At 46.9% G+C, this 14,389-nt stretch overlaps 1 protein-coding gene across 3 annotated transcripts in view; it reads right to left on the reverse strand.

Annotated features, from left to right (window-relative positions):
* The window catches only part of NUP50 (nucleoporin 50), a 32,169-nt gene extending 18,041 nt beyond the window's left edge, over positions 1–14,128 (reverse strand). The window contains exons 1-6 of one of the 3 annotated variants that reach the window (XM_040439142.1): positions 13,959–14,128; positions 8,667–8,745; positions 3,791–3,874; positions 3,539–3,713; positions 2,078–2,701; positions 932–1,013 (exon numbers count right to left, since the gene is read on the reverse strand). In XM_040439142.1, the coding sequence (XP_040295076.1) occupies positions 932–1,013; positions 2,078–2,701; positions 3,539–3,713; positions 3,791–3,874; positions 8,667–8,735 (1,034 nt within the window). In that variant the 5' untranslated portion in view covers positions 8,736–8,745; positions 13,959–14,128. Of the gene's footprint in view, positions 1–931; positions 1,014–2,077; positions 2,702–3,538; positions 3,714–3,790; positions 3,971–8,666; positions 8,746–13,958 lie in introns of all 3 variants that reach the window. The other 2 variants (XM_040439141.1, XM_040439143.1) reach the window with 2 other exon arrangements.
* Between the last annotated feature and the right edge of the window lie 261 nt (positions 14,129–14,389).

Below are 14,389 nucleotides of genomic sequence, written 5' to 3' on the forward strand. Positions count from 1 at the left end.
CTGGTAAAAGTGCTGCCGATCACCTGAACGGGTGAAATGCTCGTTCATCAGGTGATCCTGTTGTCGGGCAGGAAATCCAATCATCGTTCCTGGGCAGCAGATCGTGCTGTCTAAACAGTGACCTGCTGCCCAGAAACCAGGATTCTGTATGGGGTCGATGGATCACAATAGCGACCCCTCATCCTCATACAGTAAAGGAGACCACTGCATGTAATAGCAGTGGTCTTCACTGAACATGCGGCCGACTGTAGGGAAGGAAAGCTTCCTTCCCTACAATCTCCTGCTATCAGTGGAGCAGACAGCTGCATTTACAGAATGAGGAGGAGTGATTGCTAATGCCATCGCTCGTCCCCATACAGAATCATTATTTGCCGGCAGCAGAGCATGATTATACAGCACAATTGGCTGCTGGCAAACGATTTTTTGACTGCATCAAAGATGAGATTACCCGATAAAAAAAGATGAACACACACAAATTAGGTCTTCCCTCAGCTTTTCAGTGCTGGCCATGCTTCTCAGTGTACTGAAGCCCTCATATGCACAAAGAATAAAAGCCTCTTTTCTTAGGAATGCTACAACCAATTTTCAGAGGACCGGTATCTTTTCACCAGGATCAACCCTACCAGGCAATATGCCACATTTATTACGATCCTGCTGAAAGGTGCTCTTTAAAAAGAAGTCTGGATGCCTTTGAGAGTAATAACATGACAAGTATACATACTAGATTACTGGAGAGGAGATGTTAATCCAGCAATATGCTCTAGATTACTCCACCCCAAGATGAGGAAATTGGGCCTGGATTACCACTGCATACGATGGGATGAATGAATACAGTTCAGGGTGAGCACTTGACTGAAGACACAGCCTTTTTCATGGTATACTGATGGGACAATACATTTTCTATGTTGCAGTGAGAACATTTGATACTAACTTTTTGGAATAGAAGGCATCATCTTCTTTTACTTCTTGAATAACTACTTTTGGTGGCTCTTCCTCCTCATCAGCGCCTCCTCCTGAAATTTTACAGGAAAAAAATGAATGAATAAATAAATCCATAGAAACATGTCCAAGGGGTTGTCTAATGTCACTGATGAGATGTGTCTAAGCCCTGACCACCTGGTGGAGCGGGCCAGTAGCTTCCATTGCTGCACAGCATGTTTCTAAGGCAGCCTGCTCCGCTGGTTGACGACTACCTTAGTGAAGGCGAGAAGAGACAACCACTTTCATTTCTGCTGCTGGGACCCTGAACTTTACAACATTAGGAAGGACATTTATTGCTTCCATACACCTCTGCACACTCCACTGCTATTAGTCTATGCTCAGTCACTTCAAAAATGAACATTTCTAAGAGGAATGCGTTCTTCTGTAAAATGTAGAGAACTGTATCATCAGGATGAAAACCGATAGGCCAAATAGTAAATTTGTCTAACATTTAGCTGCTGATGCATAGATTTTTATTTTTTAATAATGATTTTTTTGATGCTGATATGTTTCTGTGGAGGAGCAATACATCCTTCTTACCATTAACCCTAAAATAAAATAAATGCCCAGATTGTTCCCCATTCCAGATATACCCTATTATACCCCAACATAACTCATTCATATCACCCATCAAGGACTCAAGTTTATGCTTAACATCACTTAATAAATGAGCTACCATAGGCCAACCGTCATTCTAATTTTGACCAGTCGACCCCTTTGATCTGTATTATAATTCAAGAACAGCACATCCCAGATCACCCTAGTCTTAACTTCGTAATCTACTTTAAAGTGCACCCTTAATTACACAGAGGATTACGGTACATCATAAGGGTTTTCCTACATAAAGTTGCTTTCTGTGCTGTGGGGTGCTCATATCCATCTACTAGAAGATAGAGTGCCCTGCCGTCTACAATATGGGAGACAGCGTTGTAGAGCGACATCCTACAGGATCCAAGACGACAGAAGGATGACCTCTCTCATGACCTGCACCCGTCACAGATATCATGACCTAGCGATATGCCATCAGTGTCTGAGATCAGAATATCCCTATAACATTCTGTAGGATTAACCAGCAGTTACATATAGCCAAAGTCACCTGATTCTTCAGTCTTGTTGGTGGACACTGACTGAACAGAAAACGAAGATGGCCCGATGTTGTTCTTAGTCGAATCTTTACCAAAGAGACCAGCAGCCCCCGCTGTGAAAGAGAATCCAGCTGCTGTCCCAGAGCTGAATGAACCAAAACTACTTGTGTCTGTCTTCTGACCAAATGAGAAGAGGGAAGCTGGCGGAGACTTCTTCTCTGGAGAGGACTGAGCTGGCTGTTCAGATTTACTCTCTTTGCAAGTGAAAGAAAAAGACTGCTTGGTCTCCAGTTTTGAGGGGAGAAATGAAGGAATGGTTGGAGTTCCCTTGGAGCAGTCACTCTCAGATCCGCTATCTGTACTTACTCCATACTTCTGCTCAATGGTGGATAAATGTTTATCATAGTCTTTAAAGATTGGAGTCAGATCACACAGTGGATTTGCATTGACATGTTTCACAATCCAGTCACGGACAGAGCAGTTCAGGGATGCTAACTGTTTGTTGTAGTCACTTGAGCTGACCGACCTATTTGGACCAGAACCAGAGGTAGGCGAAGGTTTCTCTCCGTTGGTTTTGGCGGTGCTAAAAGTTCCATCAGTGGTTGAAGACGTTGGACCGTTTGTAAAGACAGACCCTGATGAATAAAACAGATCTTACCATAAAAGTGAAAAAGTTAACATTTAAAGGGTGCCGTAAGAGAAATGTAACTTGCTCTAAAGCAGATGTCTAGCGGCTGACATGTTCTCTGGAAAAATCCAAGTTGTGCCCCATGGCTGACATAAAACTTAGGGAATATTTACATGCCGCAGAAGTTTCTGTGTCTGTCCAATTGATCTAAATGGCGCAAGCAGAAAACCTTGTGCTTTCTGGAGAAGTAACCCTCATTCATTCATTCAGATGTACAGAACTGATTTTAAATCAGATCAACACAGGATGAGCAGCACTATAGTTCCCAATTTGGGATAGACGTACCAGTGATGAGGATAGTGGCAACAGTGCTCACGGTAGAGATCCTGGCTGGGGGTCCCGTCATATAACAAGTATAGAGAAGTGCGCAGCACTCGCCAATTAGATGAACAAATCCGGTTACTTTATTTGCGCCAGCAGCATAATAACAGCGACACCTGTGGTCTTTATTTGCGAAAGCAGCATAATAACAGCGATGTTTCGACCAGCTTGAGAAAGACCACAGGTGTCGCTGTTATTATGCTGCTGGCGCAAATAAAGTAACCGGATTTGTTCATCTAATTGACGAGTGCTGCAGATTTCTATGTACTTGTCAAAACTGATTTTAAGTCAAAGAAATTTCTGCCCTTATTCAAATTTTCTGCATATTTCTCCCATATACAATGAACGGAAGGAATACAGAGTATAAAATACACGTGGATGGGATTCTCAAAACTATCCACAAGTACTGCGCTGCCATGTTAGACATATTAAAAAGTAGAGCTGCACCAAACCGGAAACTCACCAAAAGACTGTTTGCTTTCACCAGCAGGCTTTGAGGTGAACAAGGAAGTTGTGCGACTTCCGTTGGTCAAACCTTGAAGCGGTTTTGCTGCAGAGTCGCTTCCAAATCCACCAAAACTTGCTCCAGATGTTGGGAACAAACCTTTAAACCCTTTAAAAGCTCCACTGACCTCGGACTAAAGGGGGAAGAAAAAGAAAAGGTTTAGCGGCACAGATAAGAGGGCACACGTGATGGAAATCATACGGTTATTACCTCACTTCCTACATTCCTCCTCTTTGCCTTCTTAATTTCTCTGCTCTTCAAAACATCTTGGCTGGCAACAGAGAACGTTCCCGCCTGTGAGATTATTACACGGATGAGAGACGAGACACACGTACAGAAAGACGGCCGAATAATGTCAAATGTGTTAATTGTGCCCCTTTTGTACAAATGCTGGAAGAGAAGAACACTTCACAGTTTTTATAAACGGGGGGAACAAGTGAGCAGACAGACCCCCTCTAATACCGTGAAAGCTAGTCAGTAATATAGGGTAGATTGTGATGTCTAGTAGGTCTGGAGGCTACACGTTTGTTCCAAAACAGTCAATGGCTGCCTGATCACAATGGCCAAACCTGAATGAAATAACTCCCATTATACTATAGTACTCCTATATTTATTGAAATAAACAGCTGGCACATTGGGAAAATGCCAGCCAGCACTATACAACCATGGGCACCCTCATGCACTTTTAAAACACAGCATATAGCCTTATTAAACAAAAGAAATACAGCAAAATCTTGACCCAAACAGATCCTGCATGTCTACAGTTCATACATGTCCCTTCTGCCTATGTCTATACACATCACATTCCCAAGATGAGGGGGAGAGAAAAACAAAAACAAACTCGGCAATCCAGATGGCAAAATCAACAAATGTCCTGATTAGGCAGCGGGTGGCATGCAACTGCTCATCTCACTCCTGTACAAAAAGGGGGTGATAAGATGAAGAAAAGTTCTTGAGGCTTACAGAGTAAGGCCTCATGCACACGAACGTTGTTCTGGTCTGCATCCGAGCCGTTTTTTTTGCTGCTTGGATGTGGACCCATTCACTTCAATGAGGCCGCAAAAGATGCGGGCAGCACTCCGTGTGCTGTCCGCATCCGTTCCCTGGTCTGCAAAAAAAATAAAATATATAACCTGTCCTATTCTGGTCCGTTTTGCGGACAAGAATAGGCAGTTATATCAATGGCTGTCTGTGCCGTTCTGCAAATGGCGGAATGCACACAGACTCCATCAGTGTTTTGCAGATCCGCAAAACACACAACGGTCGTGTGTATGTAGCCTAAGGGGTACTACGGTAGTAGCAGGCTGGGATCTTTCTTCTACTCTTACACGGAGAACCAGGAGGTACAACTTTTTACACTCCCCTCCCCAAAAGACAACTACAATATTGCCTGCCAACACCTTTAAAACTCTGGACTTTAATCTAATAAAATCCTTGCCATTGCTAGACCTGGTAAGTCATGATGTATTACATACCGCCTTGGTTTTCCCGGAAGTATAATACAGATGACCTGTCCTCGGGATACATCAATATCTGATCGGTGGGCACTGCCACCAATCAGCTGTTTCAAGAGGCCGCGTCGCTCAGGTGAGCTCTGTGGCATTCTCACACCATGTAAAGGTGATTGAAACTTGGCAGTCAGGAAATAAAGGTCACCAAATGGCGCTTACCGACCAGCAAGTTTTTAGGATGGAACCATGTAAAAAGACAAGGGTGCAAGCGCCACTCTACGCAACCATAGGGGAAGAAATTATGGTGGCTCAAGAGACCGGGGTGACAGTACTTCGGGTGGAGTAGTTTATCCTTTACACAGTACAAAGAGATAGTGATGGCTATAAATACTTTGTATTTTTTTACTACTATTACCATCACTGTATCTCTTTGTACTGTGTGGAGGATAAACTACTCAACCTGAAGTACTGTCACCCCGGTCTCTTGGGCCACCATAATTTCTTCCCCTATGGTAGAGTGGCACTTGCACCCTTTTGTCTTTTTACATTGTTCCATCCTAAAAACTTGCTAGTTGGTAAGCGCCATTTGGTGACCTTTATTTCCTGACTGCCAAGTTTCCATCACCTTGTGTATAGCTGTGCTAGCACCATTTCCAGCTGCCTTCTCCATCTTCCCACAACCCACCTGCTTCATCTTTTACTCTAATTCCCTTCCACTACCATCACCGTTGGCACCTCTGGCTTAACACTACCCTCGGGATACCTTTGACCCAGGTAGCATTTGTTAACCCTCCTCCTCTTTTCTTTCTTTGTGTGTCCATTCTCAGACCAATGCCAGGCTGTGCCGTGCACTGTATTGCAGTTGTGCTTGGTAATGCAGCCCAGGTCCATTCACAAAGGCCTTGTGATCAATGAATGTGATGTCAATGGCCTAGAAGAGACTGGAGTCCCATAACTTTAACCCCTAAGTGACCACCCATACGCCTTTTTACAGTGGTCACTAAGGGGCCTTAAGCTGGACTTCTGCTTTTTTACGGCGTCCCAGTCTAAGAGCTGCTCTAACAGCCTGGACCGGCAGGAGTGCTGATCCGGTCTGTTTAACACTTTACACACCGTGGGCAATGGTACCCATAACATGTAAAGTGCTGAAAGAGGAAGCAGACTCCTTCTGTCTCCCATCAGCATCCCGCAAATGCAATCGCAGGGTTCCAATGTGTGTGAAAATAAAATAAAAAATCTCCCCCATATGTTTGGTATTGTCATGTCCATAACGACCAGAACTACATAAATATCAAGTAAATTATCCCCTATGGTGAACGCCGTAAAAAAAATAAAGAGAATTGCTAATTTATTCTTAGTTGCCGCCGAAAAATTGTAATAACAAACGATCAAAAAGCGCCATATACTCAAAAATGATACCAGTGAAAAATACAAGTCGTCCTGCAAAAGTCAAGCCCTCACACAACTCCATAAGAAGAAAAAAAAAAAAAAGTTATGGGTCTTGGGAAGCAGCAATGCAAAAACTTTTTTTTTATTGCAAAAAAGTAGTAAAATGAAAAAAAAAAAAAAAAGTCCTCAAAGCTATATAGACGAAAAAAAAAAAAAAAAAAGTTATAGCTCTTGAACGAGACGACGAAAAAAGGAAGAAAACGCTTGGTCAGTAAGGCCTAAAACAGGCTGGTCGCTAAGGGGTTTCAGTCATGAGAAATAACGTTATGTAGCTGACTGACATTAGCGATGTGCTTATGTCAGCAGTACATAACAGTGTTCTTTATATCTCCCTGCCTGATGCCGTTCTCTTAAAATAAAAACTTTTATAAGATGCTAATGAGCCTCTAGGTGCTATGAGGGCGTTGCTACAGCACCTAGAGGCTCGGTCTGCTTGCCTTTTGGCACGCCCACTTGATTGATGTCCTTCTCCGCATCGCCCTCACTCCCGCGCCATCCCGTTTAGTATTCAGCGCAGGCGCAGTGAGTGAAGGACGCGCCCCTGCTACAGGCTTCCTCACTGCGCCTGCACTGAAGGAAGCTGGCACTAAGAGCACGTCCTTCACTGCGCCGAACACTAAACGGGATGGCGCAGGCGTGGGATTTACGTGACGATGAGGAGAACTCGACAGTCAATCAACAGGACCTGGGCGTGCCAAAGGGTGAGTAGACTGAGCCTCTAGGGGCTGCAGCAATGCCCCACTAGCACCTAGAGGCTCATTAGCATATTACATAAGTCTTTATTTTAAGAGAACGGCGGCAGGCAGGGAGATATAAGTCATACTGTTATGTACTGCTGACATTAGCACATGGCTGTCAGTCAGCTACATAACATTATTTCTCATGACAGAAACCCTTTAAACAGCTGATCAGCAGGGGTGCTGGAAGTTACTGATGACCTGCTCAGAAGTGGGGGCGCCGGCCGCAGAGCACAGGGAGATGAGCGCTTTCATTGTGGTAGCGCTCAAATCCATAGTCATCTGTATCGCCGTCCTCAGGACAGATGGCTGTGCTGCAAGAGCGAACAGGCAGGGGTGGGAGAGGCGTGTCCCTTCCCCTTATAGGCTGCCGGTCTAGTGCCTGCAGCCAATCAGAGGCCGCCACAGGTTGCGTGATGACATCATCGCCCCGCCTGAGCCGTACAGCGCGTGACAGTGCATCGCTGACATGGAGGTAAGTTTTTTTATTTTATTTATATGTACAATAGTGTTACTGGCCCATGATGGGGGGGGCTCTGCTATCCCTCTGCCCCTTCTCCAAATCCTTATTATGAAATCTTTCTCATTAGGATAAAACACATCAGCTCCACTGAGCCCTCCAGCCAAAGTGTTGAAGTGGCGTCCGAGATCCCCAAGGACCAAACCAAGTAATTATAAAAGTTTTCATGTGAAATATGTTTGTTATACACATATAGCATACACTGTGCCACACAATGTACAGTATACCTCTACACTGTGTAGTCTTGTGGCAGCAGACAGAAAATAATCTGGAAATGCCCCTCCCGAGACCAGGCTCTGGATCCGCCACTGATCCTGAGAATAGGTCATCAGTACTATACTCCTGGAAAACCACTTTAAACTTTTACATTAACCAACCTCTCAGTGCTCTGTGCTATCCCTTTATTCTAAGCTGCTCCCGGGCTCCTCTCGCACTATGGAAGTGAGCACGGTGCTTGCTGTACTGTCCTCACAAGATTCACCAAGTCTCATGAGAACAGCTCGTCTCCTCCCTGGCTGTGAAGTGGTCCACAGTGACTGGACAGCGTCACAGCCAGGGAGAAAAGCCGATGTCTCCTCCTACCTGTGCCGATGCTATTAATTCGCATATTAGGCGCCAAAGACAAAGGCGAGGCACAGCGGAGGAGCAGACGATGAAATAAAAGAGATGGCATCTCCTGGAAAAAACTGGTGAAAAGTCCTCTCTAAAGCTAAATTCACATCTGCATCAGAGGTTCTGTTAGGATCCATTTCAGATGTTGTCAAAAGCACAGACTCCCAAATGGACACCATTAGTCAGTGGGGTCCGTTCAGTAGTGGTGGTGTACATCCAGCCCTTGTCCGCTTAACCGAATATCAGCAGCAAGACATTGAAAAAGCTACATTTACAAGGCAAAGTAAAGTATTCGGTAAGACGTCTCGCACACTCACATCCTCAGACTCTTCCTCCTGATCCCAGTTTCGGTCTGTCAGCTCCTTGTCTGCCAATCTCTTTGCCATTTTGCCTGCACTGAAAAGATAAGGTGAAAGTTAAACAAGAATCTGCCATGTAAACGTGAAGAAAAGCACGCGGCTGAGCAGCGGCTAAACTACAAACTCCCAGCATGCCCTGAAAGCTGCAGGTTTTGGCGATACACGACGTTCACAGCGGACTGACAAAAAGCTGAACAGGAGCGCAGTATATCAGCAAGTTTATGTGTGCAGTAAAATGACAAATACATGTGAAAGGCTGAATAATCACTTTTGTTCATCTTTCTGCCAAACCCCCACGTGGCCAGAGGGGAGCATACTAAGGCTACTTTCACACTAGCGTTCGGAGCGGATCCGTCTGATGTTTCATCAGACGGATCCGCTCCGATAATGCAGACGTTCGCATCCGTTCAGAACGGATGCGTCTGCATTAAACCTTAGAAAATTTTCTAAGTGTGAAAGTTGTCTGAGCGGATCCGTTCAGACTTTACATTGTAAGTCAATGGGGAACGGATCCGCTTGAAGATTGAGCCATATTGTGTCATCTTCAAGCGGATCCGTCCCCATTGACTTACATTGCAAGTCTGGACGGATCCGCTCGCCTCCGCACGGCCAGGTGGACACCCGAACGCTGGAAGCAGCGTTTAGGTGTCCGCTCACTGAGCGGAGCGGAGGCTGAGCGCTGGCAGGCGGATGCATTCTCAGTGGATCCGCCTCCATTGAGAATGCATCAGGGCCAGACGGATGCGTTCGGGGCCGCTCGTGAGCCCCTTCAAACGGAGCTCACGAGCGGAGCCCCGAACGCTAGTGTGAAAGTAGCCTTACCTGCTCCTTCAGGCCCTGCATATCAACTTCTTGTGGCCGCTTCAGCGACATGTCACTGGGTGATATCACCACTACAGCAGCCACATGATCACCGAAGGAGCTGGAACCCAGTGGTCAGGAGCATATCAACATGTTTCCCTCCACAGGACAAGCCACATGGGGAAGGTAGAGGGGGGGCTTGAGTGCTTGGCAGAAAAGCCCCCCGATGAAACAAAACTTCTTTAAGGCATGGTCTGAAATGAGAGAAGCCCTTTAAACGGGTTGTCTGGTTGCATCGCAAGCGCCACATGACTGCACCACGTGGTCGGACCCCGAGTGAAATCCGTTCAGGATGCATCAGGATGTCTTCAGTTCCGGAACGGAACGTTTTTTGGCCGGAGAAAATACCGCAGCATGCTGCGCTTTTTGCTCCGGCCAAAAATCCGGAACACTTGCCGCAAGGCCGGATCCGGAATTAATGCCCATTGAAAGGCATTGATCCGGATCCGGCCTTAAGCTAAACGTCGTTTCGGCGCATTGCCGGAGCCGACATTTAGCTTTTTCTGAATGGTTACCATGGCTGCCGGGACGCTAAAGTCCTGGCAGCCATGGTAAAGTGTAGTGGGGAGCGGGGAGCAGTATACTTACCGTCCGTGCGGCTCCCCGGGCGCTCCAGAGTGACGTCAGGGCGCCCCAAGCGCATGGATCATGTGATCGCATTGGACACGTCATCCATGCGCATGGGGCGCTCTGATGTCATTCTGGAGCGCCCCGGGAGCCGCACGGACTGTAAGTATACCGCTCCCCCGCTCCTACTATGGCAACCAGGACTTTAATAGCGTCCTGGGTGCCATAGTAACACTGAAAGCATTTTGAAGACGGTTCCGTCTTCATATGCTTTCAGTACACTTGCGTTTTTCCGGATCCGGAGTGTAATTCCGGCAAGTGGAGTGCACGCCGGATCCGGACAACGCAAGTGTGAAAGAGGCGTTACAGGGCAACGCTGCATCAGAGTTATGGTACACACACACTAGTGATGAGCGAACCAAAGCAGAGTTCAGATCCCAGTTTTAAAGTGGTTTTTCACTTTAAAAACCAAGTAAGGCTACTTCCACACTTGCGGCAGGACGGATCCGACATGCTGTTCACCATGTCGGATCGGTCCTGCGGCTATTTCGCCGTGCCGCCGCTCCGTCCCCATTAACTATAATGGGGACGGGGGCGGAGCTCCGGCGCAGCACGGCGAAAGGCCGCTGGACTAAAATTACTGCATGACAGGCTTTTTAGTCCGGCGGCTTTCGCCGTGCCCCGCCGGAGCTCCGCCCCCATTATAGTCAATGGGAACGGAGCGGCGGCACGGCGAAATAGCCGCAGGACGGATCCGACAAGGTGAACAGCATGTCGGATCCGTCCTTCCGCAAGTGTGAAAGTAGCCTACCAAAGTTAATTTGCAACTTTGCAAATAACTAACTTCCCCTTATGAGAGGCCGTACATTTTAATGCTGTACAGAGACACACAAACACTATAATACACTACTATATATACACACTTCTCACAAAAAGCTAAGGATATTTGAAATTTCAGGATGAAATTAAAATGCTCTCTTAGGGCTCTTTCACACTTGCGTTATTGTCTTCCGGCATAGAGTTCCGTCGTCGGGGCTCTATGCCGGAAGAATACTGATCAGGATTATCCTAATGCATTCTGAATGGAGAGTAATCCGTTCAGGATGCATCAGGATGTCTTCAGTTCCGGTACGGAACGTTTTTTGGCCGGAGAAAATACCGCAGCATGCTGCGCTTTTTGCTCCGGCCAAAAATCCTGAAGACTTGCCGCAAGGCCGGATCCGGGATCAATGCCCATTGAAAGGCATTGATCCGGATCCGGCCTTAAGCTAAACGTCGTTTCGGCGCATTGCCGGACCCGACGTTTAGCTTTTTCTGAATAGTTACCATGGCTACCGGGACGCTAAAGTCCTGACAGCCATGGTAAGTGTAGCGGGGAGCAGGGGAGCAGCATACTTACCGTCCGTGCGGCTCCCGGGGCGCTCCAGAGTGACGTCAGGGCGCCCCAAGCGCATGGATCACGTGATCACATGGATCACGTCATCCATGCGCATGGGGCGCTCTGACGTCATTCTGGAGCGCCCCGGGAGCCGCACGGACTGTAAGTATACCTCTCCCCCGCTCCCCGCTACTACTATGGCAACCAGGACTTTAATAGCGTCCTGGGTGCCATAGTAACACTGAAAGCATTTGGAAGACGGTTCCGTCTTCAAATGCTTTCAGTACACTTGCGTTGTTACGGATCCGGCAGGCACCTCCGGCAACGGAAGTGCATGCCGGATCCCAACAACGCAAGTGTGAAAGAGGCCTAAGGCTACTTTCACACTCGCGTTTTGTTCGGATCCGTCTTGTAACTGCACAGACGGATCTTGCACGAATAATGCAAACGCTTGTATCCGTTCAGAACGGATCCGTTTGCATTATTCATAAAAAAAAGTCTAAGTCAAAACACCATATTGTGTCAGTGAAAAACGGATCCGTCCCCATTGACTTACATTGTAAGTCTAGACGGATCCGTTAGGCTCCGCATCAGACGGTCACCAAAACGCTGCAAGCTGCGTTTTAGTGACAGTCTAAAAAACGCAACGGAGACCAAAACGCAGTCAAATTTATGCATTCTGAACGGATCCTTATCCATTCAGGATGCATTGGGGCTTAAAGGGAATCTGCTCTAGTGCCCAGTAACGCCCCCCTGCAGTGCCCAGCCCGCCTCCTAAGAAATAAATTTACTCCCACATCCTTGCCGAACGGCGCTGCCCCCTCCACTAAGTCATGTAATTTATTCACCCCACCATCCTTGCGTCCTCCTTTCTTGGCCTCCGAAATCCCGCGCAGCCGCAGTATAGCTGACTGCCTGCGCCTGTACGATACTCCTGGGTTCTAAGGCAACAGCTCTCTGACTACGTCACTGGGCTCGGCGCATGCCCAGTGACACTATTGAGGCCGTTGCCCTCAGGACCAGGAGTATCGTACAGGCGCAGGCAGTCAGCGATACTGCGGCTGTGTGGGATTTCGGAGGCCAAGAAAGGAGGACGCAAGGATGGTGGGGTGAATAAATTACATGACTTAGTGGAGGGGGCAGCGCCGTTCGGCAAGGATGTGGGAGTAAATTTATTTCTTAGGAGGCGAGCTGGGCACTGCAGGGGGGCGTTACTGGGCACTGCAGGGGGGCGTTACTGGGCACTAGAGCAGAGTAATAACGCCCCTCTGGGCACCTTGAGGCTTTTAATTTGCATATCAGAAGAATCGCTTTTTCATCTAAATGAAAAGTTGAATAAAAGAAAGACCCATGCGGGAATGAAGGTACTTTATTGCACATTGCTATGTTAACAGTTTTATATGCTCAAAATAGGTGACAGATTCCCTTTAACTGATCTATTTTGGACCAGACCTGAACGGATCTCACAAGCGGACCCAGAAACGCCAGCGTGAACGTAGCCTAACCTTTACAGGTGAACTTAATGCGACCTTCTCTGAACCTCTGAATGCACATGTCCAGCTGTTCAGTGTTTCAGTACTTTTTGCACAACTTGCTGTTCTCTAAGGCTACTTTCACACTTCCGTTTGGTGCAGATCCGTCATGGATCTGCACCGATAATACAACCGCATGCATCGAGTGGGCCTCAGTGCTGTTCATGCTGAGCAGAAATGATGGCCGCCAACAATGTTCGAGATGTCTAGGAGAGCGCTATGCATCAGCCACTTGTCACCAGGCGAGCCTTTGGGCTGAGGACACGGGTTGCTAGATGGCCGCTAGCACATCCACAATACCCAGTCCCTATAGCTCTGTGTACTTTTATTGTGTAAAAAAACGATTTGATACATATGCAAATTACCATAAAAGAGTCATATCTTACTTGTGTGACCAGAGAAGAGTCATATTTTCAAGCTCTGACTCATCTCAGGTTAATTTGCATTTCTATCAAATCGTTGTTTTTTTTTTTTACACAATAAAAGCACACAGAGCTATGGGGACTGGGTATTGTGGATGTGCTAGTGGCCATCTAGCAACCCATGTCCTCAGCTCTATACCCAAAATCCTGGTGACAAGTTCCCTTTAAATGCCCTACTTTCATGATATTATAATCATTGTAGTGTGAATTTTTCATAGATTTCACCCAAAAGCCAAATATCCCAAAGTTTTTGTGAGTAGTGTAAATATATATATATATATATATATATATATATATATATATATATATAAAAATACATATAATATACGTCTCTCTCTATACACACAATACATTAGAGCGCTATACACCATGTAGGACCCCGGTGACTCCTGCAGCCACCATGTGGGCGCCCAGTGACAGGGAATACCGGCCCCTGTCATCTCGCGGCCTTCCCCGCCGCCCTCGCTGTTATCGCGGTTTCCATACCCACCTCCGGTAGACACGAGTGAGGCTTCGTCACTTTCCGACCACCACACACGACTTTCCGTTCGGGCTCTGTCTGTTCGCTGTTCTCTGTCCCCTCACAAGCACATTCCACCCGGCAACACGAAGAGGGCGGGAAACGTCTTCAGGCGGCCATTTTGTAAGAGCGCCGACAGGTTAGAACTAGTGCGCAAACTCCAACAGTAACGGCCGGGAGGAAGGAAGGAAGGAAGGGGCGGGGCTTCAACCGTCCATTCATGAAAAGATAAGTTCTAATGCGCGTGCGTTAGGGATTCTTTCCTTGTTATTGGATAGGATGCTCGTTCATTGAGAAAGATGGGAGAGCAGGGCGCATGCGCTACATACTCACGTTCTAACCCGGCGTATTGCAGTGGGGGAGGTTATATTATTTTTTCCTGCTGTGGAACTACATGTCGC

Source organism: Bufo bufo, chromosome 1 (genome assembly GCF_905171765.1).
Source record: "Bufo bufo chromosome 1, aBufBuf1.1, whole genome shotgun sequence".
NCBI classification, from domain to species: domain Eukaryota; kingdom Metazoa; phylum Chordata; class Amphibia; order Anura; family Bufonidae; genus Bufo; species Bufo bufo.